Here is a 26,045-nt window from a genome sequence, read left to right as displayed (position 1 = left end):
AAACTGCTTATAAGGCACAGTAGCTGGTAATGCCATCAAAAGTAAATATAATGACATCTTGGTTATGTGGCTTTGACAATCAATAAAACGAAAGTTAGCAGGAATTTAAGAAGTGAAGCACAAGACATAAATTGTGTTCTTTTCATTTAAGTGAGAACATTAGCAGCTCCGTGCCTTCCAGATCTCGAAGGCATTGCTTACACGTTAAATCCAAATTCAAAAAAAAATAAATGTGTTTAGGATAATAATGAAAGCTGGTCTGACTAAATGTCAAACCACAATGACACTAAGTCTCTTGTTTCTTCTGTAGGACTAAGAAAGTCAAACCCAGCTCATGGTCTTCTCCTAGCAGAAGCACAATTAGTGGATGCTTTTCAGTTACCTCTTTAAAATCACCATGGTGGTCTAACATGTTCAGGCAGACAGGAGACTGCTAACAGGTCCCAGGGGACTTACCTTTCCTATCTGAAATGGTCCTGCCTCAGAAAAAGACCTTTTATTAATACATGGCTACATAAAAGGGAACCTGTAGCATATAGGAATTTAATCAGAATCATCTCAGAGCCCCAAACATGGAAAGAATTTAATAATTTCAAACATCAAATTATTTCATTTAATCAAGTAATTTTTTCAATTTCAGAAACCTCTGTGAATACCTGGTCCATTAATGCATCTACTCAATAAATAATTATTGATGCCTTCAATGAAGCAGTCACTGTCCTAGGCTCCAAGGATCCAGGGTGAACCAGGTGGTCAAGGCAGCCCTACTTCTCAAGTCTAAGGAGGGTAACTCCCTGGTCAAGTAACAAACAAGTCCAATCAAGTGCAGAGGACAGTTTCAGATAGTGTTAACTTCTGTGGAGGAAATAAAAGAGGATACTATAACAGAAAGTGACTTGGGAAATACCTAATTTGGACTGACTGGGTAGGCCTCACTAAAGAGACCTGACCCCTAGTTACCAGAGGGAGCAGGACACACCAGACCAATGGAACAGCTAGATAAAGGCTGCAGGTAGGGACTGACCTCACTGACTGGAGTGACAAAGGGGGCCTGTGTGGCTGGAGCCGCGAGGGACAGGGTGGTAAATGTGACCAGAGCAGTTACAGAGCTTTGGCGAGGAGTTCTGGTTTTATTCTCAGCATGGTGGGAAGCCATCGGAGGAGGGTTCACTAAGAGGAATAACACAGCCTGGTTTGTGTTTTTAATGGTCTGGCTGCTGTGCGGGAAAATGGATTGTAGAGAGAGTACATGTGGAGGCTATTGCCGTGATCCTGGCAAACGATGGAGAAAAGCAGCCAGATCTGGGAAATATTTTAGGAGGCTTGCTAATGGAATAAATGTTGGAGAGAAGGGTTGGTGCGGCAAAAGATGAAAGCAAGGACAATTCCTAGGTTTCTGGCTGGAACAATGGGCCATCAAGACTTCAGTTCTGTTTAGTTTAGCACCCTCATTTCTTCTTAGAAATAGAAGCATCCTAATCCAGAAGTCTTTTAATTACAAGTATTAAATTGAGATTTCCAGAATAAATAATTTGCAGTTTTACTGTTACTAATTATTCATACAAAGGCTCAATATAATTTCAAGATAAGTATGCATTAGAAATCAAATGCATATGCAAATCTACACATGTGATAGGATTTGATATAACTACCCACACACAACACAGAGTACATGTATAAAATATCCCAATAAGGTCTGTATTTGAGTTAATATTATTGTATCAATGTCAATTTCCTGTTTTTGACAAGGTACTGTGGTTATGTCAGATATCATTGAGGGGAGCTGAGCAAATGGTACCTGAGAACTCTCTGTACTTTTTTAACTTCTTAAGTTATTTGAAAGTAAAATTATTTAAAAACAAAACAAATCTATTTGCCCAAGGACACAGAACCATTGGGAAAAAGGCAATATTTGAGCCTAGATCAACTGATGTCTAGTTCTTTTAACTATACCACACGTTTTATTCAAATTAAAAGAACCTTAAGAAAAAGCACCCCTTAATTTGCACATGTTTTCTTTAGTGAATAAAGAGAACCTGTGTTTTTTTCCCTTTTGAAGTTGGTAAGAACCTTGACTGGATTACTTCTCTGCTGTCAAGAAAACAGTCAGCATGCTGTCAGCAACCTTTGAGCAAAAATCTGCATTTGGTCAGCTCTGGAAGTCTACAGTAGGTGTGAAACACTGTTCTAAAACAATTTAGATGTCTATGCTTTCATGGAAGAAAAAACCGAAATTATTTGGGCCATCTGTGAAATGAACCAGAATGGAGTTTACCAAATCTGAATGGCCTAGAGTGCCGTGGCCTCAAGACAGACGATTTTATCCTATTTATCCAGGGCCACTGCTCTCGTGACCCTGCAAAGAACTATCAGGAATGCCAAAAGACCAATTCCCATTTGCAGGCCTAACACAGCACCTATAAGGTGCACTTGCCTAAAAGAGTTGTGGGTTTTGGTTTGTTTGTTTGTTTTTTAGGGTGTCGAGAAGAAACGAAAAACACAGATTCAAGGTGGTGGTGAGGCAGGAGTAAGAAGCCAGGAAAATTCCTTGGCAAGTAGAATGTGGAAATTGAGACAAATAGTTGATTCAAACTGGCCCGATCCAGCACCCTGACTCACCTGCCTCCTTCTCCCTTGCACAACCACTCCCTTAACCATTACCCTCTCAAGACTGTGAGGTTCTGATCTCATCAAATAATCTTAGGAAGAGAGCCTCAGATCTGTTGACCACAGAGACAGAGTTTGGGTGAAACTAGAGATAACATCTAGGCTCAGTTAATCCCTGGCTGGCATCAGGACCAGATGCGATGACTAGTGACCCCCTACCCTAGCACCGACCCATCAGTAGAGACCAGGACCTTGACCCTCTAAGCTCATTTTGATCAGTCAGCATCATAAAGAGCACACCTGGAAAGCTGATGAATATTCTATTAAAATCCTTCCCAGGACCTCCTCTAAAGTCCCCCTTTTAGAAAACAGATTAAAACCCTTAAGACAAAGGACCCAGTACATGCCCATGCCTTCCTTCTTCAGCCCTGTATCTTTGATTTCTTTCTCCTAAACGCTAATCGCCCTTCTTAAGCCTCTGTAATTTGTTCCTTGAGTCCCCACAGCCCAACTGGCTCACTTCAGCCTCTGTGACTTTCTTTCTAGAAGGCCAAGGCAGCTCTCGGAGCAGGCTGCTCAAATCTTCTCTTCGGGTGTCCTGCTAAATAAACATCCTCTTGTGCTAGAGTTCTTGGCTCTGAATTCTTTTTTTGCTGAACTGAAGGACTGAGGTTGCTGAACCAAGGTCCAACATCAATGCTAACACTGGGACAGTGTGAATAAGGCACTAAGAAGCCTGGAAGCAGGAAGACCCTGAAAAAGGAATCAAAGAACAGGCTGAGATACTTTCTCCTCAGAAGGGAAACTGCAGAGCTGAGTGTCTTCACGTCATGCAGAGACATAGTCAAATGCCACCTAGGAAATAGGATTCTCAGTTTGCCCCCAAGCTTATCACTATGAGGGCTACCAGCAGAATCAACCTGAAGCCAATTCAGGATGGCTTTTCTTAGTTAAGATAAGAAGTGAAATGAAAGTCTCTATCTTAACAAAAATCTGGAGAAATCTGGAAGATATGGGGCAGTTAATGAAGTCAGCCCTGAAAACAGGAGTTGGAGGGATGTTTTTCTCTCTCCCTCGGCCGGTTTCTTCACACTAAAGGCTCATTCCGCTACCTATCAAGCCCAAATCCAATGCCTAGACATCAATCAATATCATCTATCAACTCATTTCATCTCTACTTGTCTCTCCTTCCTCTTTCTTTTTAAACACAATTCATTTGAGCCAAACAATCTATTTGCTGTCCTTCCCCTCATGAAACTCACTCATTCAAGAACCTACTTCGTAAAGACACATGCATAACTCAGAAAACAAAATGACGTGGATGAGAATACTGACGACAGGCGGAAGATCTGGATTTAGTGGGGAAAACTCATTCCATTTTCCATAATGGTTTAACATTCAGCAAGGTATCCTGAGAAGATGTCTAGGAGAAAGTACTTAGCATCTCCTCTGTCTGGACTAGCCTCTTTCCTAATGATCAATGACTACCTCCCTCAAAAACTCAGTCACCCTAGAAGCACTCCCTACTTTACCCATCTCCCCATTAAGATCATTCCTTCATGCTGCATGCTCTGCTGAAACTCCATTCACTGGTATTTCTTTATAGCTGTTGTCAAATGTTAAGAAATTCATATGCATGTCTCCCTCTCTGCCCATGTAGACTACAAACTCCTTGAAAGAGGAGGGCTCTACCTTCTATTTCTGGTGTAATCCTTTTGATGCCTTTTAGAGCCCACAGCACTTGGTGAACACTCAAAAGGTATTGTTAAGAAAGGCCTGAGGGGATTGAGAAACCCCCATCCAGCCACACTTCTGAAGAACAGACAGAAAGAGCACAATAGCTATATTGGGGAGGGGGGGAAGGTTTTTACCCTTGCTTGGCATTACTTGTCAAGAGGTTTGAGTTTCGATGATAAATTATTTCCTTCAAAGAAGGTGAAAACAAAGACAAGATTGGGGGTGGGGAAGAGCCTGTAAAAAGTATACAAAATACCTTATGGATGGGAACAAAAAGCAAACACTCATGGCTACAAACCTTGCTGAACTTTTTTTTTGTGGCTAATACTCAAATGCTAACATTATCTCATTGTCCCAATACTTAAAAATCTTGAGACTAAACCATGAGGAAACTGTAATTAAATCCTCCTGAGAGTGTGCAGAGTACAAAGGAATTTTGTCTGTTTGGTTTACCTAATCTTTTTCTCTTATGTACAATTTTAAAAATGAAAGAAAAGGTTCAAAGGCCCTGGTATGATAAACCTCTTCTGGCAAACTCAAATTCAAAAAGAAATGGCAAAAATAACATTCTTTCATAGGAAAACAATTTTAGAACTAAGCATTCGGTTTAATCTAGCACTCTGTTAAGCACTAAGAAAAGAAAGGTAAACAAAGCTGATTCCTGCCCAGAAAAGTATTTTCTGGCCTTGCTCACTTTTTATAGGAAGAGCGTCCAGACTTTCTCTGTAAAGGGCTACACAGTAAATATTTTTTAGGCTCTGTAGGATATAAGGTCTCATTGCAACTACTCAACTCTGCTGGTAGGTACTGTGTGAAAGCAGCCACAGAAAACATGTAAACAAATAAGCATGGCCACGGTCCAATAAAACTTATTTACAGACATTGAAATGTGAATTTCATATAATTTTCACATCATGAAATAGTCTTCTTTCATTTTGCTTTTGGTTCAACCCTTTAAAACTAAAAACTGCCCTGGCCAGTTTGGCTCAGCATTTAGAGCGTCAGCCCACAGACCAAAGGGTCGTGGGTTCAGTTCCCAGCAGGACCATGTACCTAGGTTGCAGGTTTGATCCTTGGCCCCAGTTGGGATCGTACGGGAAGGGGAAGCAGCCAATTAGTGTGTCTCTCTCACATTGATATTTCTCTCTATCTCTCTCTCTCTCCTCCTCCCCCTCTCCCTCCTTCCCATACACTGTCTAAAAATCAATGGAAAAATATCCTCGGGTGAGGATTACAAAACAAAACAAAAATGTAAAAACCATTTTTAACTCACAGGCCATATAAAAACAGGCCATGGACTGGATTTGACCCACAAGGAATTGTCCCCTGCTTTAGACCAAAGGCAAGGTGGCAACAAAAATAGTCAAAATAACTTAGAAATCATTCAGATTGTTTCTGAAAGGAGAAGGCTGTTGGGGAAGAAGAGAATAACGAAAGAAGAAGGTAAATAAAAGAGGAAGAAGGGGTGTCCATGAGATATTAAGAAAACTACCGTCTGTGAGAGGAGAAACCCAATCAAAAGAAGTGAAAACTCGGGAGGGGATTAAAAAAAGAAGCAGTGGACCGAGTCTCTAGAGGCTTTGTGGGAAGTAAATGGGGCTGTAGCTCCGGGGATGGCATGTAGATTAAACCAAAAATGCAGATTTGCAGGAGGGCCCAGAATTTAAAAATCAAGGCTACCATGTGCACAAAAGTATTCTTTTAGCAGGCAAGTACAGTCTGGTGTTCAAAGACTGTTGGGGTATGTGCATGTTGGAGGGGGTGATATTCATTTTGCTTTTGTTTTGCACAATGTTTCTGGGAATATCAGTTCAATCCTCAAAGTCTCAAATCTTTAGCCTTAGAATCTCATCTCTTTAAAATGATTTGGCCCTGGACAGAGCTGGGTTTCAAGGGTTCCAATTGCTGTACCCACTCCAATACCTAACCTGCACCTCCACAACTGGAATTTTCAGCAATAAGAAAGGTAAGAAACACCTTCCCATGTGAGATTTCATTATTATAATGGTTACTACTAGTACTGATAAAATTAATTAGTAACTAGACAGGTTAGCAATTGCCTTGCATAGAGACCAGAACCAACTGTTTTAAGTTTGAATGGCTAATGGCTGGCATTTGACAAACACTAAACAGCAAACAGTAAGAAATGCCAAAAAAAAAAAAAAAAAAAAAATTCACTTTCATGGAGGGTCAAGAAGTAAGGGCTATTCAGGAAAAGCTGAAAAATATGATAATGTTTTTAAAAATTAGTGATAATAGCGTTATGAGTTGAATTGTGCCTCCCCAAAATTCACATGTTGAAGCCCTAACCCCCAGTACCTTGGAATGTGACTATATTGGGAGATGGAGTCTTTAAAGAAGTAGTTAAGTTAAAACAAGGCCATGAGGGTAGCCCTAACCAAATCTGATTGGCATCCTTAAAAAAGGAGATTAGGACACATGAAGAGACACCAGGGATGCACACACCCAGAAGGATGACCACGTGAAAAAGCAGCAGGTTGGTGGCCACCTGCAAGCCAAGGAGGTCTCAGAAGAAACCAAACCAATGACACTTTGATCTTGAACTTCCAGTCTCCAGAACTGTGAGAAAATAAACTGCTGTGGTTTAAGCCACCTAGTCTTGTTTATTTTATTATATTTTATTATAGCAACCCTAGCAAACTAATATAAATAGTTAAGGTGCTTGGAGATTAAAAGAAAGGTGAGGAGAGCAAATAAGGTCACCACAGATTCCACCATTTATTGGCCCCTCTAGGTATCTGGTGATGTGCTAGGTTCTAAATATATAAGGATAAAAAAAATAAGTTCTTGCCCTAAACAAACTCAAAGTCTACTTAAGGACGATCTTCTACCATAATGTGATGTGCACAGCAACACAAATAGGCTCTTGGTGCTTTGGAAACACAGGAATTTTTCAGCCAACTATGAGGGGTCATGCAAAGCTTCAAGAAAGAATCAATGCCTGGGCTAAATTTTTTAAAACAAAAAACAACAAATTCTGACTTTAGAAAAATAATGTTTCCTTCTGATTATTAGAGTAGGGGGATATACAGGGTATCCCAAAAGGACATATACAGGGTGTCTGTAGATTCTATCACATTTTGAAAATGAAATTTATTTTAATAAACACTGGCTTTATAATTCCACTTTTTTTGTGTGCATACATTGTGTTGGGACACCCTATGTTATTTGAGCTGGAGAAAATAAATTGAGGAGGAGGTGGTTGGACGTGAGAGATGCGGCGTTTTATTTTGGCCATGTTGGGTTAAGGAACAGAGGATCACAGTGAAGGTATCTATCTGGGCTGGAGATAAAGATTTAGAGGCAGTTGGCAGTGCGGTGGTCGCCAAGCCAGGGGTGCAGATGGGCCTTGCCCAAGAAGAATGGCGCCAGTGAGATGATAAGGATTTAACACGGCTTGGGAGAAGTCCAGCATTTAAAAGGCAAGCAGCGTAAGAAGCAGCTGAGAAACAGAGGACAGAGAGACAGGAAGAAAAACATGGCCAAGAAAAGAGGCAACACCAAGAATGCAAGAGAAAGTGGCCCAGTGTCAGGTGCTGCCAAGATGGCAAGTGGCGATCTGAAAAATGCCCATGGACATAACCAAAGGTCACTGGTGACCTCTGCAAAAACAGCTGTAAGGGGCAGATGTCAAATGACCACAGCTTGGGAAGTAAATCACTGTATTTTTGTGGGAGGGCATTCATGAAAACCCAAGGAAATAAAAGTTCCTAGAGTCAGCTTCTGAGATTGAAGAGAGGGGAAGAGTCAGAAGACATGGATACAGTTGCAACAAAAATGGTGGGCGTGGCAGGGAGGCTTCTATTCTGTCCTTCCAATCCTCCGGGAGCTGCCTGAACACAAAGGGGAAAGGCAAGAGGTGAGGCGAGGGAGAAAAACTGGCATTTATCGACTACCCAGGGGTAACAGCTAATATTAAAAATACTACCTACACTTACACAGCACTTGATGTTTTAAAAGATTCGTTCACATATCCTTTCATTTAACTTTAATAACTGTCCTTGGAAATGAGCAAGAGGCAGCTCTATTTTATAAATGAAAAAATTAAAATTTAAAGAAAAAACAATATAATCCACCTGAGGTCAAAGAGCAGATAAAGGTAGATGCAGAACTTCATCCTTAACCTAGACCCATAACTCCAAAGGCTTACCAAATATTTTCACTGAAGGAAATGCTGCACTGTATGGTTCTAGGCTGAGTCTCAGCTTTCTCATCTGCAAAATGGGAACAGTAATTATAGCTACCTTATACTATTGACAAATGTAAAGCACTTAAAGGGTCTGGCTCCCAATGAGTTGCTCAGTAAATGTGAGTCATTATTAACCTACATTCAAAGAGAATAACCTATACATCAACCATATACCCTGTGTATCCTGTTTTGGTGAATTTGAATAGCTGTCTAAACCAGAAATCTGACTGTCAGCCTAGAATCCTCCTTCTCCCTCAGCCCAGAGCTCAGTAGGGTGCTGAGTCCTTTTAACTCAGTGCTGTTCACCCTTATTTCATTATTGTCTCCCTAGAAAGCCTTTTTAGACATTTTCCCCCTAATTGCATCCCCTCTCATTAAATTTTAAAACCCTAACATATCTGTTTGTTATTTTAGCCCTTTGGAAGGCCACAAACAATTGTAATAGCTAAGATTTTTATACCATCCCCCCAACCCCAGAACTAATTTTGGCCCCCATGGGCCCATATCCCCTGAAAATTCATATACCAACCCTTCCTCCAAAATCTCTCTCAGTCCTGTTCCCCTTTTCTCTGTCCTCAGTGCCAGTGCCTTATCCTGACAACGTTTCATCTGAATTATTCCAACAGCTTCCTAATCGGGCTCCTTCATTCATTTAGGCCAGCTCCCCACCCACATACCACCACAGGGAGCTTTCTAAATGCAAGTCTGTTCATGTCAATCCCTTTCTCAAAATTCATCAGTTGTGTCTATTACCTGCTAGACCTTTACAGGGCACTGAAGGCCCCCGATGAGCAGGCCTGAACTCCCAGCCTCCGCAGCTGTCGCCCCCCACCACCATGCACACCGCGCCCCCATGTCTTGGCACTTCGTTACCTCTGCCTAGAATGCCCTTCCCTTTTGCCTTCCGCATGAGCTCCTACTTACCCTTCAACACTCAACATAGGGTACACGCAGGCTCTTTAAGCCTGACTATACTGTCTTGCCACAGGCCAGGAGGAGCCATCACCGTTCCTTTCACACACCTCTCTGTGTCACACTCTTCAGTCAAATCGCGCGTTAATGAGGAAAACCAACCTTCGGTGAACGTTGAATATGTGCCAGACTTTGTTGTAAGCACCTCACATATATCATCTCATTTATTTGGTACACCTTTGGGGGCAGGGATTACACCTTATTAGTGTCTGCCCTGTTTAGCTCCTGGCACACAGCAAACATTAAGTACATGCTAGCAGGAAGCAGTTTTAGAGTTTCATGTACTGTGCTCTTTCCACTGACGTATCTGTCACGGCCTCCTACCTCCTACAGTGCTTTACGGTATCTACCCTGGTAATAAGTGAGGAGGATGGGACATGATTATTCTACCAAAGGTTTAACAGTTCCTTTGAAATACACTCTGATTAAGTGAAAAGGGTCATTAGAAATGCCTTTCTAAGTGCACGGGGGGAAAAAAAAAATCTAATCTACTATCCAGAATACTTACATTTTTCTAAATATTGTCTATTCAAAAGATATAAATTTATTTTTAAATGGCACAGGTAAAGGCTCAATTACCTACAGTCTAACTGCTTAGGAAAAACAATAAAAACAAAAGATTTAGAATCGTAATATTTAAAAGCCTACAAACAGGAGATATTGAAAAAAATCAGGTTACATAATAATCTAGTGAAACACTTTGAAATAGAATACTCTTAGAAAGATAAACAGGGAAAAAAAAAAAAAAAACAGCAGTGAAAAATGTTCCTCATAGTTCCTAAGAGTCATTTGGAGAAGGTCATTTAAGTCCAATGCTCCCCACCCCCACCTCTGCAAACTGAAATAGCAACTCGCCTTGGAAACTGCAACTAGCCTTGGTAATAATTTGAAAAGACTACTTCAAATTGATTCAGAAAAATTTACTCTCTGAAGAAAAATAAAATAAATATATATTTTGTACACATACATATAATCTTGTAAATTTTAATATTTATTTGGCTTTGCATAAGAAATTCTATATTTAAGTGTTAGTATCAAGTAAATAATAATTTTATGAAAATGACTGAAGTTTGGAAAAGAGAGGGCTTCAAAAACAGAATTTCCTATGGTAAAAACCCAAATATTGCATTTCATTATTCATTTATTTTGAATCATGATTATCTCAGGGCAATAAAATTATAAGGGATTTCCATTTTCTTGATACCTTTCTAGAGCCTTTTTTTAAAAAAACAATAAATATGGCCCTGGCCGGTTTGGCTCAGCAGTTGGAGTGTCAGCCTGCAAACCAGAGTCCTGGGTTTAATTCCCGCTAGGCCCTAGCGGCTAGGGGCACATACCAAAAATAAATAAATAAATAAACATGCATTGCTTTTACATTCAGAAAAATAGAGCTATTTCACTTTGGTAAAAAACCATTTTTAGCCCTGGCCAGTTTGGCTCAGTGGTTAGAGCATCAGCCTGAGGTCCAGAGGGACCTGGGTTCGGTTCCCACTAAGGGCACATAGCTCAGTTGCAGTTTGTCCCCAGCCCTGGTTGGTCGTGCGGGTGGCAGCCACTCAATGTGTCCCTTTCACGTTGATGTCTCTCTCTCTCTCTCTTCCTCTCTCTCCCTCCCACTCTATCTGAACAACAACAACAAAAAAAACATATTTTTAATTAAACTAATAACAAACATTTGTTATTAATTTACAAGTCACTTTCATATATGGCAGCTAATTTCCCATTTATAACAACAAATATATTTTTAAAACCACTGCATCTGATAAGTGCTATAAGGCCCCCAAAATTATTTGACACACCTCCCAAGGGAATGTGAGAACTCTATCTCCTGTCTTTGAATCTGAGTCTTTAGACAGCTTAACCAAAAGAATATAATGAAAGTTAACACAGTGCCATTGTCCAGGCCTAGACCTTAAGAAACGCAGCTTCCACTTCCTGCCTTTTGAAACTCAACCACCATATGGTGAGGAAAACCCAGCCACAAGCAGAAAGGCCTAGGTGGAGGGCTACTAACGAGCAGTACCAATTTACCACAAATGTGAGTGACCCATCTAGGAAATGGACCTTCCAGCTCCAGTTAGTTAAGTCATTTCAACTGACACCAGGTAGAGCAGAAATGACCTGTTTCTTCTGAGCCCTGCCCCAATCACACATTCATGAGTAAAATAAATGACTGTTATTTGAAGCCATTAAGTTTTGAAGTAGCTTGTTATACAACAAAAGATAACCCAAATTCCATATTGTATTATATGTATTTGCCTCTACCTTTCCCCGAGTACTGCTGAAACTCTATGACAGTATGGCTGTTTTCATGTTCACCTTTATCGTCATTCCTTCATTCATTCAATAAACATGTGAAGACTAACACATACCTAGCACTATGCTAAACAGGTTCCACAGGTATAGAGATAAAAAGTCTCTGCCTTAAAGAAGATTACAGTCTAGTTGCAGAGACAAACAATAGACAATAACAACCATACTCTCAGAGCCTTAGAGAATAGCCAGCAATGGCAGATAATCAAGAAATGTTGGCTGAATGAATGAATGAATGAATGAGGTTCCCAGAACTACTTTGGGAATCATGTACTATCATCATTTTATAGATAAGGTGCTCCAATTAGCAATGTATTACTTCTCAGCTCTAAGTTCATCCTCTTCCCCTACTTAGTGATACTAGGGCAGACCCTACAAACAGTTCCCTTCCGCCATGGTTCAGTGTTGGTTTCATCAACAGAGGGACACTGCAAGGCCATAGCAGAGGAAGAGGCTTTCACTCTGGTCTGGGATGTGTTATGCCCTCTGAAGTGGACAGCCACAGCCAGTGGCATTTGAAAAACCCAGTGGTGCTCACTCTCCAGGGCATTTCTCTGCCACTCAGCAGAAAGCTTTCTGAAGCTCAGCTGGCTTCCACCTACATTCCCTACCAAGTTTCTCCACCAGGTAGGCTACTCTCACAGACCAGCTCCAGCCCGCACCCTCTAGCAAGTTTACTGCACATTCCTGAGGCAATCACTTCATTTTCAAGGAGGTCTTGGAGATGGGAAGGGGCCCCTTGCAAGCTCCCAGTGCCTCACCCTGCACTCTGTCTCCTTCAGCCCTAGAGAAAAGCAGCTTCTTCCCTTCGCTATTTCCATATTCCTTAGAGACCTTTTACCCCTTTAGTAGTTGAACACAGCTAACTCTTTTTGCTAGTTAATAATTCGTTATGTTCATTTTTTCTTCAAATTACTGTGTAGTTTTTGCCTCCGGGATGGATCTTGACTGGCATAGGAAGGAATAAAAGGGCCCAGACAAATATGAGAGGCCTGAAAAAAGCACATTTGCCCACAGCACCATCAAATGACCGATTTAAGAATGAAAAGAAAGGGAAAGGAGAAACATTTAGAGACTCAAAGAACAAAAGCTGCCATCTCAAAATCCTTATTTTGTCTAATCATATTTCTTAGAAAACATTTATCTTTTTTGGTACTTTTTGTTTTTATCTCCCATTTGGTAAACTTAAAAAAAAAAAATCACAATGGACATGTTGGCTAAATGTGAGAACCCAAGCAAGAAAGGGTCAGAAAAGAAAGAAGCTATAGCTGGCCCAGGTGACTCCGATCAGAACCAAGAACTGGTATTAGGGATGGGGTAGCCAGTGAAACAGCATGGAATGGAGGACAGACTGTCCATGTTCAAACCTCAGCTCTGCTGCTACCTGAGTTATGTCACCTTGGGCAGTTTAGCTAATACCCTCATCAGTAAAGTGAAAATGATAATGATAGTACTTACCTCAAAGAGCTATGAGGATAAAGTGAATTTATTTACGTGAAGCCCTCAGCCAGAACCCAATTCAAATTCTCTCTCACCTCCTCTCTAACATTCTCAATCCATTTTCCCCAATATCTTCTCATTTTGAAAAGGTTTAAGAAGACCTAGCTTGCTCCAAAAATAGCTCTCCTGTATTTTTCCTACGACCTCTGGCCTGCAATCTGGGCTTTGCGGTATTAAGATGCAGAACTTCGCCTTCCTTAGAGAGCTGTCATTTCTTTTCAGACCCGCAAGTGTGAAACCTGTTCAATATAAAATAATGGGGTGATACAGTCTAGTGACATCTCTTAGCCGCTTTCACCGCTTCCTTGTGGAACTGTCCCTTCCCCGCTCTAAGTCACGGGTGTCAGAAAAGAAGGGTTCGTGACTGCACTTAGGCCAGTTGGACTGCATCTTGAGAGAAGGCAGTGCAGGAACTCAAGTGGAGATGATCACTGATGGCTAGAGAGCCCCCGAGTTGCCTCGTTCCTGCCCTTACTGAGCCCTACAATTTTAGGAATTCTTTCAAAGTTGTGATCTACCCAGTATACACTTAAAAAAGAAATGTCTATACATTTGCTTATGTTAGCAAGAAGTCTACACTTGAACCAGAGTTCTGCTAGCAGACTGACTGACATTCCTTAGTTTCCATATCTGTAAAGTGGGGTCTCTCAGGCCCCTCCAGCTCTAACCTTTTACAGTTCTAACAGCAAGACAAGTCCAGCAGCTGTGCCCTGCTGGCTCTGGAATTCTCTGTAACAACTTTACCATCACCACTCAGCGCCCCTATACCTTACCTACAAATGGGACAGAGAGATGTTTTCAAAGCCTTATTTTTAGGTATAAAACCTCAAGCCTCTCGTCTGCCACTTAATACATCTCAGAGGTATTATTTTGGTAACAGCGTTACCAGCCTCTCTGCTATGGTGCTGAGCATAAATAGAACACGAACATTTCCAGGAATTGTCAACTTGGCACTTCTTATACAGAGTTAAGATTTCTTTTATAACATTAACAAAAATAAAGTCTGGGACTAAAACCTGCCCTAAACTTCTTCTAGAAGTTACATTTCCTTCTCAATTAAACTTTACGGTTTGGAAAAGTACAATGTACCCCTTTTTTTTCCTCGAGGAATAGAAGTCCTCCAAAGAATCATATACCGCTCAAACCAAAAAACAAGTATAAACACAGCTGCCTATTAAAATTAAGTAAAGGCAAACATTCCTGCAGCTAGCTACGGCAGCAGCCTACAAGTCTGAACTATACCCACAAAAAGAGAAAGCTACCTTGCTAAGTGTACGGTTAAACTCTGAGGCTGCACCACCAGAAAAGCTGGTTATTGGAAGTGCTGGCTTCTGATAGCAGGACTTAAGAGCTGCAAAAGTGAGGCCTGATTCCAGCACCAGCAAAGCCGACACACTGTCTCCTGATCACAGCCAAGAAAATTTAGTCTTTTTTTACTCTCAAGGTAGCAACCCAGGGGCTCTCTTGACCCCATATGACCTCACATTCGACCTTACCAGCCAAAAAAATGAATCAAGTAAGAAATGGGGGAGAGAGAGAGAGACCAACCAGGAATTCGTCTTCTGACAACAGGCAGGAAAGAGAAAGAAAAGCCCCCAGTGCTGTGTGCTGGGAGACAGAGTGGGGGAGGGAAGAAGAATGGGGGCTGGTAAATGATGGGCTTTGGAGTAACTACAGGTTATCAGAATGAGGAAGAAGAGAAAAGCGAATTTTGAGAATGTGTTTTTATAAGCTATGTAATATCAAGCTTCAAAGTCTAAGTGTCTGGATTCCACACTGTATGACCTTGAGCAAATGACTTAACATCTGTGCTTCCATGTTCTTAACTGTGCGATAAGGGTAATAATACCTGCCTCATCAAGTCACTGTCAGGATTACATGAATTAATAAATGCCAAGGGCCTAGAACAGTGCCTGGCACAGAGTGAACCCCCAATAAATATTATTATTATTTTACTGATATTATTTTAGGTTCTGTGTGAGACACAGAAAAAAAATTTCATTTTTAATTACCAGATGTCTGACCAACCCACAGACAGACTAGGCCAGTCCCAGTCTTCCCTACTGGCCATTTGTCTCTCTCCTCCTCTCATCCAGCCGTCCTCGAGCTATCCAGATCTGAGCGCAGCATCTGCCTCGTTCTCCATTGGCAGGTTCTGTCTCCGTTTGGACACGGCACAGAGTATTGCGGGTGGTTTTTGATCACCAAACAATGAAAAGAGGCAATGAAAATAATTCCTCCAAATCCAAATTCACCAGCTAATTCAAAGCCCTCCAATCAAATTCGTTCTATGTACATCTAGCCTATGTATTCCCATAGAGTTTTAATGGATTTTAAGGTTGATGTCTGAGTGACACCTATATGGGGTCTAAGATTCTGGAACATTCTTAAGCAACAATATTCAAGATATTTAGAGAATTTAAAACATCTGTGATTGTACATTTCAAACAAACTATATATCCTACATCTCTATTCCTAAACCGCCCTTCTACTTCCTCCCCACAAAACAAGAACAGTTCTTCAAGCAAGTACATAGCTGTGGGAGGCCCATACTTGGGGAGCAATAAGTGAGAAAGAAGCCATGCACCTAATCAGCTGGTCAGAGAACAAGATGCTCAACCCTGGTTTTACTTTAAAATAACCTAGTAGGACCCTGGCCAGTTTGGTTCAGCAGTTAGAGCACTGGCCTGTGGACTGAAGGGTCTCAGGTTCAATTCTTGGTCAAGGGCATGTGTTTGAGTCCCAGGTTTGATCCCCAGGCCCAATCTGGGTCCTGTGGGAGGCAACCAATAGATGTCTCCCCACCCTCTCCCCACCCCCTGGCCTTCCACTCTCTCTAAAAGTCAATGGAAAAATATCCTCGAGTGAGGATTAACAAAATAAAAAACCTTGTAGGGCATTTGTGCAGGTAAGTGTGTGTGTGTGTGTGTCTCTAATACCACTGTCCAGACCCAACCTTCAGATCTGGGTATGAACAGGCCTGGGTGAAGTCTGGAGATCAATAGTTTCTTTAAAAGCCAGAGTTGAAGCTAAATCAACCCTGATGGTCGATAAAGTGACTGATGTAGCCAGAAGACCCATACAGCCACAGGAGGGAGAAAAAAATGTCACAGTGAGAATTTCTAAGAGCAAAGAACAATAAATCCACTTTTTAAAATGAAATGGACGCATCCCTGCTGGGGAGAGACCTGTCACATGGTCTGCTATTCCTAGAAAGAGCTGCAATTAGCTGCCAACAGATGCATTATTTCATCAGTCCCATAAATACTCGATAAAACTCTTCCGCTCTTCCTTTATGTCAGCCTTGCGGGAGGGAGGAGGGGGTCTTCTAATGAAAAATTACAGTATGAACTATCCAAACTTTCTTTTAAGTGATTAAAATCAGCATGAATAAAAATAATATTCTAGTAAAATCTTATCCCAAAATACCTCTAAAAGCCCTCAAAAATTATCTTCTTAAAATGAAAACAAAGCATTAGTACAATTTTTTAAAAAGCTAATTTCAACTATTAACAATACTGCAAATTACAATTCCATTTCAAACCCAGTGGGGAGCTAAGACTGCACAGCAGAAAAGGTCCTAAAACAAGGTCCTAAAAGGCCTGGATTCCAGTCCTGGCAAAAAATAAGTAGCTATGTGATCATGGCTAAGTGTTGACTTAATCTCCCTAGGACTTGGTTTTCTCAGAAAAATTAGATGATCTGTACGTCCCTCCCAGTCTAAAAGCCTGAAATACCAGGATATGTCTTCATTTGCTGACTTAGTTACATTATCAAATTAATGTGTTTACAATTTAGACAACCTAAAAGTAAGTCATCCTGGCACTTGTACTAATAAATTTAACCAGTTCCCAGCCACTGAGCATAAACTGAATAAGCTAAACAGTGACGTGCCTTGAATATGGCACTCTCTTCTATCCACACTAGAGCTAGCGTCTTCCCCTGTGCCAGCCAGGCAATGATTCCTGCCCCAAACTCCACTCACTCTTTGTAAATGAGAAAATACATGAAAAGCATCTTCATGCTTTGGGCCATATCCTCATATCATTATTATTTTCTCAGTGTTTTTCTTTATGTGTTTTTTAACTTAAATAAAAGCAGTGTGTTATTTTTTTTAAATATGTTTTTATTGATTTGAGAGAGAGAGTAAGAGTCAGTAAGAGAGACAGAGAGAAACACTGATGCGAGAGAGAAACATCAATTGGTTGCCTCCTGTACACACCCTAATCGGGGATTGAATTTGCAGCCTGGGTATGTGCCCTGACCAGTAATCAAACCCATGACCTTTCAGTGCATGGGACGATGCTCAACCAACTGAGCCACACTAGCCAGGGGAAAGCAATGTCTTTTTTAAAGGAAGTTCATAAATAGAAAGCAGTTTTACTTGCCATAAATGGAAGCAAAACGGTAAATGGATACAAGAAAAAAGAGCAAAACAACTAGATTCACACTAAATACTGCTGTCCACAGAAGCCTTTAAGCATGAGGACCTTTTTCTGCCTGTTAAAAAGAAAAACTAGCAAGTATCAAGTGAGATATTTCAGAAATACTTGTACCAAACAGAGGCTTTTACCTGGTTTCAGTACTGAAACAGAAAAAGAAATCTCTCGCTATGTGCTTCAATCCCATTCCGCATGTCATTGAAAATCATCTTAAGAGCCACCCAAGATCACAGCTGTGCACACACCTCACATTTTGGGAAGCAACAAATGGTTACGACCGTGCTTGTGCTGACGTGCACTGTGATGTGTCTCTCCATGAGAAGGGCTCTTATCCCAGATGGGCCTGGGCTCCAGCCACACTGTCACCTGGGGCTCCACTGTCTGAACTGCTCCTCGTCCTGGATCCACTCTGTCGGAGAATTTAGGTCTCTGCTGAACATCCCCTCACCAGAGAGCCTATCCTGATCACCTCTAATAATATGCTAAGCCCTTCCTCACCAGCACAAATGCTGTTTTTCTTCGTAGCACTATCATCACCTGATATACAGTCATGCATTGCTTAACACCCGGGATACATTCTGAGAAACGCACTGCTGGGTGATTTCGTCATGGCATGAACATCACAGAATGAGTGCACTCACACAAACCCAGACGGTCCAGCCTACTGCACACCTAGGCCGCGTAGTATAGCCTATAGCTCCCAGGCTACAAGCCTATACAGCATGCTACTGTACAACCAACACGAGATTTAACCACGTACAAAAGAAATGTGATGAAGACATGGTAAACACGAGATGAATGAGACTGCTGACAGCGTAACACAGCACACTGTTGTACAGCACAGTTTTTTTAATAAGGAGAAAGAGTACATGCTAAAGGAATGCTAAAAATTATAGTATGATAAATACATAAACCAGTAACATAGTTATTTACTGTCAAGTATTATGGACTGTACATAACTGTATGTGCTGTTCTTTTCTAGAACAGGCAGTGCAGTAGGTTTGCTTACACCAGCATCACCACCACCACCTAAGTGAATAGCTCTATGACATTATGTCGGCTACAGCATCACTAGGCAATAGGAATTCTTCAGCTCCTTTACAAACGTATGAAACCACCGTCATATATGCAGTCAGTCGTTGGCCAAAAGGTTGTTATGTGGCACATGATTGTATTATTTATTCATTTGTTTTTTTTTTTTATTTTGTTTTTTTTTATTTTTTTTAATTTTTTTAAATTTTTTGGGAATTAGCATCCTGTTTTCTTTTTTTCTTTTTGGTTCAGATAGAGCGGGAGGGAGAGAGAGAGAGAGAGAGAGAGAGAGAGAGAGAGAGAGAGAAACATCAATGTGAAGGGACACATCGAGTGGCTGCCACCCGCACGACCAACCAGGGCCGGGGACAAACTGCAACTGAGGTACATGCCCTTAGCGGGAACCGAACCCGGGTCTCTCTGTACCGCAGGCCAACGCTCCAACCGCTGAGCCAAACCGGCCAGGGCTATTTATTCATTTGTTTGGTGTCTGTCCCCATCAGACTGTAGAATACAGTGAGCTCATAAGAGTAGGGACTTTGGATGTCCCTATTCTCCCCCTTGACCCCCTCTTCCCCAATCCCGTCCTTTAAAAATAAATAAATAAATAGTATTTTTTTTTTTAAAAGAGTAGGGGCTTTGTTTACTATAATACCCCTGGTACCTAATGTCTGGCACATGATCAATACTCATTATTTGTTGAATGAACAAATGAATCCCCTCAGTTGATCCAGAGGTCCTTCACATGTGTCTATTACCTAGTACCTGATACCTAGCTGGTCCTCGGGAAAATGTGATAATCATGCTGGGGATATACAGAAATCTAGGCTCTCTGTAGACTCCACCCTTACCACAAGAAGAGGTCTTGCTGTGGATGTTCACCCACCATTCCCTCTTTAGTACACAGAATGCCACAAAGTAAACTGTACTTAGCCACAGAAGTGCCTAGAGAGAGACCACAAGTTAGATAAACTGAGATCAACACTGAACTTATATGCAGAGTATGGTCAAGTCATGATATGACTAGCAAATCGCAGGCTAGACAGCTCTCTATCAAACCTGTTACAATGCCCAAAACTTTTGCCATTATTGTTCAGTAACTTCAGATGCATCAAGTATGCATGGAAGAGCCAGAGTACGTCTCGAGACAGTGGTCAATGTGGCTGTACATGGTCAGACAACACCAGCTGAGCCCTGGAGCAGGTAAGTGGAGGAGAAACAGGCCAGCCAGCATGTCACTCCAGTGAGGGAATCTAAGGAGTCCAGGGCACAGGGTCCATGGCGAGGACCAGCTCAAACTCAGGCAAGGTTGAAGCAAATGTCAGCCCAGGACAGCCACTCCATCCGCTAGAGAGTTGAGGCATCTGATGTTAACATGGAAGGCACAGAGCTGTGTTCCAAGACAGCCCTGCCAGTGGCTAAGAAAACATGAAGGAGGAAGCTAGTTTAGAGAGGAGGAAAATAAATAAATAACGCCCCAGCCTAAGGGAAGCCTGGGGTTAAAGGTGGGGTTGTCGGGCTGACTGTTAAATGAGAATCATGACAGAGACCCAGTCCCACAGCCAGCACCAACACAACGGAACAGGAAGTCCCGGGGCCCAGCAGTCATTCCCACCATCACCAGTGAGACTGGGGCTGCCCATGACCCTCCTTCCCAGATCCAGGCTAGCTCAGGCTCTGGAGTGAGCGTGTCAGTGCAGACAGAGCCCATGAGTAGTGGGAAGGCAGACGGGCAGGCACATGTTGCCTTCACCCAAATTTAGCATTATCCTCATCGCCTAAATGACCTGACAGGAGCCAGAGCCGATTTCCAGCTGATCTAGCGTCTACTCTGTGACCCTGGCCAGTAAGGGACACACTGTCAAGTGTTCCTTCCATGGTGCCAAGCTGGATGATGTCATTTTATTGCCAGAATTCCTCTTTTAAAATATAAGAGTCCTTATAGGGTGAAAAAAAAAAACACAAATTCAATTTTCCATTAACGTCTTAGAGTTTTATTAACAGAGGTAGGGAGGCCAGTCCTCGAGGCAGATTCTGAGAGAATCAAAGGTTTAAATCCAGAACATAAATGAAAAGAACTAACCAAATAAGGCCTTTGAGGCAGCTCAAAATTTACAAGTGAAACACAAAAATTCAACTAACAAACAAAGGGAAAACCAAGAATCTCTGAGAAGATCAAAACAAGAAAACTTTTTAATAAAATAAAATCAGCCCATTCTTGGAGAAAGACCCACCTCTTGGCCACAGAGAAAGCACTTCCTCCCAAGAGGAGACCACCAAATCTACACAAATTAATAATTACAACCGAATTGTTGTGAGAGGTCAGAAGAGGCTGATGTACATACATACATGTACAAGCATCACATTTTCCTACAGTCTGGTTCTTCAAAATTCAAAAATGCCTTATAAAAATTTAAATAGACTATTTAAAAGCTTATTAAAATTACTCTATTACAACACTGAAGACACACTGAGGTCCTGGGAAATAGGCCTCTGGGCCCACTCACATTTTTTACAGGGACATTAAATTGAAGGCTCTTCAACTCTGATTTTTTTCCCTAGAACTTTCACACACACAAAAGTTTCAATTAAGTCCCAATTTAATTTTAGAATTAAAATGCTGCCATCAAATTAATTAATTTAAACATAAAGTTAAAGATGTCAAATAAAAGAAGACTGTTAACTAACAACTCCTTTAAAATAATATCATTTCTTCCATCCCTTATATATATTTATGGCATAGTGAATTTTCTATAGTGTATGTAGATTTTGAAAGTGATTATGAAATCGAAAACTATAAAGTGAAGGAGGGAATGATAAACTCCAATTCAGCATTTATCAGTGGGTGGGGGTTGGGATGAGTGAAGATTGGGGAGGAGCACCCAGGGGTCCTCAAAGGCAATGGTAATATCTTTTTTTAATTGAGTGATGGGGAAACAGATTTTCACTGCACCATTACTCTCCATACCTTACTTATGTTTTGTAATCTTACTTGAAATATTCAATAATTAACAATAACTATTTAAAAAGTGAGTATGGCCCTGGCCGGTTTGGCTCAGCAATTAGAGCGTTGGCCTGCGGTCTGGAGAGACCCGGGTTCAGTTCCCACTAAGGGCACGTACCTCGGCTGCAGTTTGTCCCCAGCCCTGATTGGGTTGTGTGGGTGGCAACCACTTGATGTGTCCCTTTCACATCGATGTTTCTCTCTCTCTCTCTCCCTCCCACTCTATCTGAACAAAAGGTCGAAAAATGTCCTTGGGTGAGGATAAATAAAAAAGAAAATAAAAGAAAAAAAGTAAAAAGTGAGTATATACTTATCATTGTAGAAAATACATAGAGACGTATGTAAATCAAACTCTCTTCAGAATGTTTTTCAGTAGCAGTGTTACTCAGCAAGAAAACAACAATGCAGTAGCTAACCTATCATCACATTTGACCATTTCCACATCACTAACAAACTAACATTATTTTCCTAAACCTCAACACATATACGATAGATCTTTTTCCCTACTCTATACTCTCCATACTGTTTTGTTCTGTTTACTTTTAAAACAAAAACAAAAACAGTTTTCCCCTAACTTCTCTGTAACTTTCTCCATTTAGTAAAAAAAAAAAAAAAAAACCACGTAATTTTTTCTTGTTCTCTGAATGAATCTGAAGAAATGACAATGAGGTCATACCTCTATTAAAAACATACAACAGTACTATTTACATCACCCAAAACGAGTATAAAATTAAAGTAAATATTTTGGTAGGAACAGGCTTTCAGTCTACATGTTTTGTTGTTTCCAACTATGTGTTGCCAAGAGGACCTTCTAAGTCAAATGCCAGGAAACGACACTGGATACCCTAATATTTCTTTTAACATCTCCCCAGTTCTGATATTTATTCTGCTTTCAATAAAGTGGTCGAAATGTCTTAGATACTTTAATCTGGCTTTGTTCACACACCTGTAGTATTTAATTTGGTAAGGACAATCCAAGTTGAAAATTCCTGTGGTCTTCAAAGCTCAGCTACTTTCAGTGCTTCAAAAAGCATAAGATATGTGTTTATATTTGCCTGTAATTTGGCCATGCAAAGAAATGAAAATATTTTTTTCTATTTCCACTGGGATTTTACTAGGCATTCCTAAGTTAACTGGTTATCTAATGTTGATCAGATATTCAGACATACATCATTAATAAAAATAGAAAAATTAATCATGAGCACTTAATAAATGTGGTCTGAAAAAATCATTCAAATATGAGGTCCATGAGGCAAAAACAATAAAAGTAGTCTTTCATTACTGACTGGTATTTGCTTTTATAACCAGATATGCTGGTATTTTTAAAACAGCAACAACAAAGTCTAAGGACCACCGTCTTGGAGAAGTTCTATTACTGCTATCAAAAGCTCCAGAGAATGTTGATTTCCTAACTGTTAAAAATCTGCAGGTCAACTTTCAATTTTTTTCTTTTGTCAGTTCAGTTCTCTGCTCCTCAATTTTTGTAAAAACTGTAAATCATGGGAGCTGTTGAGCGGGAAAAAATATCTCCTATCACATCTTCCTGCGACAAGCCAGGTTAATGGCATTAGGACAGTTTCTCTTTCCCACAGCTTCCAACTTTCCTTAATCAAAATGAGAGCCTCCACAACCTACCACCCTTTTAAGTTAAATATTCTGGGTGTCTGAACAAAATCAAATTAAAAAGGATGCCTTTAAATCAATAACCTTTAAAAACAAATTAAGCCAGCGTGCCACACCATCCCTTTCGGCCCTGTGGGGCAGCCAGGGAACAGGTGCGAGGCCTGCCTTCCTAGAGGCCAGCTCCTCCTTCATGAACCTGACCTTTTCCAGCAGGCAGCTCTGGCACCCCACGAAGCCGTCATCAGGAGGCCGAATGCTGCTTTCCCATCTGCACTTTCCAAATGGTTCCTGACGCCAAGGGCTGAGATATGACCTGGCTCTCAGATGAGAATATGCCTCCCAAGTGACTTACCAAGTTTCCCTGGAAACATTTCTAAGTATATTCTCTGAGCTCCCGCCTCACCCTCTCAGTCATGGTTCATTCTTCCTTTCTTCCCCGCACTTCCTAATTTCATGTCCTCATCCCATCCCTGTAAAGCTAGATGTCTTCAGTCCAAACTCCTTACCCACTTAAAGGAACTGCTGATCCCCTCCCGGCCTAAAACCCCAACTTCCGATCCAAAGGCCACAGTTCAACAATTCTGGAGCAGGTTTGAAGTGATCATTTTGAGACCTACCTGCAGGCAGCTCAGTTACGGCTTCTTCTCTTGCCTTCTCCAGCTTCTCCCTTACCCAGGGAAATTCCTGCAGGGAATCTAGGAATGCATCAAATGCTTTAGGACCTCTGGAAGGAAGGATATCCAGCAGCAGCATTGTTTTCCGGAGGCCTGTAGTTTGAGCTTTGATTTCTTGAACATGGTTTTCCGTCAAGACCCCTTCCTGGTAAAGATACTGAAGAACCAGTCCCTCCACCAGTACCTCTGCACCCAGCTCCAGGCGAAGAGAGCGAAGCACTTGCTTGTCTCTAGCCTCCATTTCCCCCTGGGAAGACACAAAGTTGTAGCTCAGATTACAGGCGTACTGAGGAGCCCCCAAAGCTACTGCCCGGCAATGTAAGCTCCTTAAGGAAATGGACATCTTCGAACCTTAGCAGAGTGCCTAGCCATGTGTTAAATAACATGGCCATTAAGCCAAACTTAATTAACTTCAAGTGTTTCCCAACATAATGAATGAACAACACTGAACATGAATCCTCTTTTCTGTTTTTGCTTTCCAAACAAGGGGGTCCTAGCTCAGTTCCTCCTCCTATTAAGAGATTTGGGGGAAAGTAGGGCAGAGACCCTGCTTAAAAAGTAACTTGTATCCGAGTATTACAGAGTAACATTTCATTTTAACATAGTTGAGAAGAAACCGTGGTTTTATTTTAACATGGCCTTCAGCGGAGCTGTCCCACCACCGCGGAACCTGCCAGTATGCAAGCAGGTGCCTCTGGACATGGGCACTGGCAGAACCTGGACGGCGATGGGCGCGGGGACCAGAAACCACCAGGTTCCAGTGCGTTTAAGGATCTCTTACCCTAGAAGGAAAGGCTTATACGCCATCCCCTTCGAGAAAAACACTGCAGTGTTTGTGTCCAATCTACGGTAAAACTTCCTCCAAGCAGCGTGCATCGCCATCGCGACACTGCTGAGACTGCACGTGCAAGGGACAGTCGGTGGGATTTTTTATTTATTTATTTATTTCAAAGGAAAACGTCCACAGTGCCAGCCCTGGTCAGCAGCCGCGCACTGCTGGACGGCACACTGCCAGACCGCCGCACCCGACAGAGGGGACGTCGTGGGAGCGGGGCCACCCGGAGGGCCCGGGCAGTCCAGGCCGGCAGGTGGGCAGCGCGTGGGCACTCGGGCCGCCTGCGCCCGCCGGCACGTCTGTGGGTTCCCTGCTGCTCCAGCCGAAGCCCCGCGACCAGGAGGGGCGACGACAGGTTTTTCCGGAAGACCTGCCCCTCTACACAGCGGGGGCTGGGAATGACCTTCACAGCGGACAGAGGGGAGAGCGGGGTCCCGGGCACCCCCACCGCCCCCCAAACCGGTCCGGCTCGGGTCGCCGCGGGCGGGTAGGAGGGCGGGGGAGCCGCCCCGCCCCCGCCCCAGGCCGCAGACGCCGCAGAGCGGGGCCTCCGAGAGCGGATGGATCGGGCTCCTGGTTTCCTGTTACTTACGTCTGCAAACACGTATCTTAAATAAATAAATAAATAAAACTGCAACCGGTATCCAGACTGTCAGGGAACCTGTACCATAAGCACCATCTTTATTGAAGGCGAAAACTGAGAACAGGAAGTGTCGTCGCCATGTTTGTTGAGGGCAAAGACAGGAAGTGCTGTAGCCATCTTTATTAGGGGCTCAAGTGTCGGGCTGAAGGCTTTTCCGCCATATTTGCTGTGGGTAAACAATCTAGCCACCTGGAGATGAAAAGGAAGTAGCATCACTTAGGGGAGTTATCTAAGGGAAAAAATAATTGGGTAACTGCATTTTTAGCACAGTTACTCCACCAGGGCCTTGCACACAATTGAAATAATAGATGGTCAGGTCTCAAAAGTCATTTTATCAGTGAGGCCTTACATGACCACTCTATTTAAAATGGCAACATCCATCTCCTGCACTCCCATCTTCTTTTCCAACTTTATTTTCATCTGTAGCACTATCACTATCTTACTAAAACTTCT

The 26,045-nt window shown here is 41.9% G+C and overlaps 1 protein-coding gene across 1 annotated transcript in view; it reads right to left on the bottom strand.

Annotated features, from left to right (window-relative positions):
• Positions 1–25,657, bottom strand: part of CRADD (CASP2 and RIPK1 domain containing adaptor with death domain) — a 179,297-nt gene extending 153,640 nt beyond the window's left edge. The window contains exons 1-2 of the mRNA XM_036250795.1: positions 25,542–25,657; positions 24,058–24,361 (exon numbers count right to left, since the gene is read on the bottom strand). Of these exons, the coding sequence (XP_036106688.1) occupies positions 24,058–24,355 (298 nt within the window). The 5' untranslated portion in view covers positions 24,356–24,361; positions 25,542–25,657. The remainder of the gene's footprint in view (positions 1–24,057; positions 24,362–25,541) is intronic.
• Positions 25,658–26,045: the final 388 nt, after the last annotated feature.

The sequence above is a fragment of the Molossus molossus genome, unplaced genomic scaffold (genome assembly GCF_014108415.1).
Source record: "Molossus molossus isolate mMolMol1 unplaced genomic scaffold, mMolMol1.p scaffold_m16_p_10, whole genome shotgun sequence".
Taxonomy (NCBI): Eukaryota; Metazoa; Chordata; class Mammalia; order Chiroptera; family Molossidae; genus Molossus; species Molossus molossus.
Note: the sequence above shows the minus strand (reverse complement) of the source record. Positions and strands in the feature narration are given on the sequence as shown.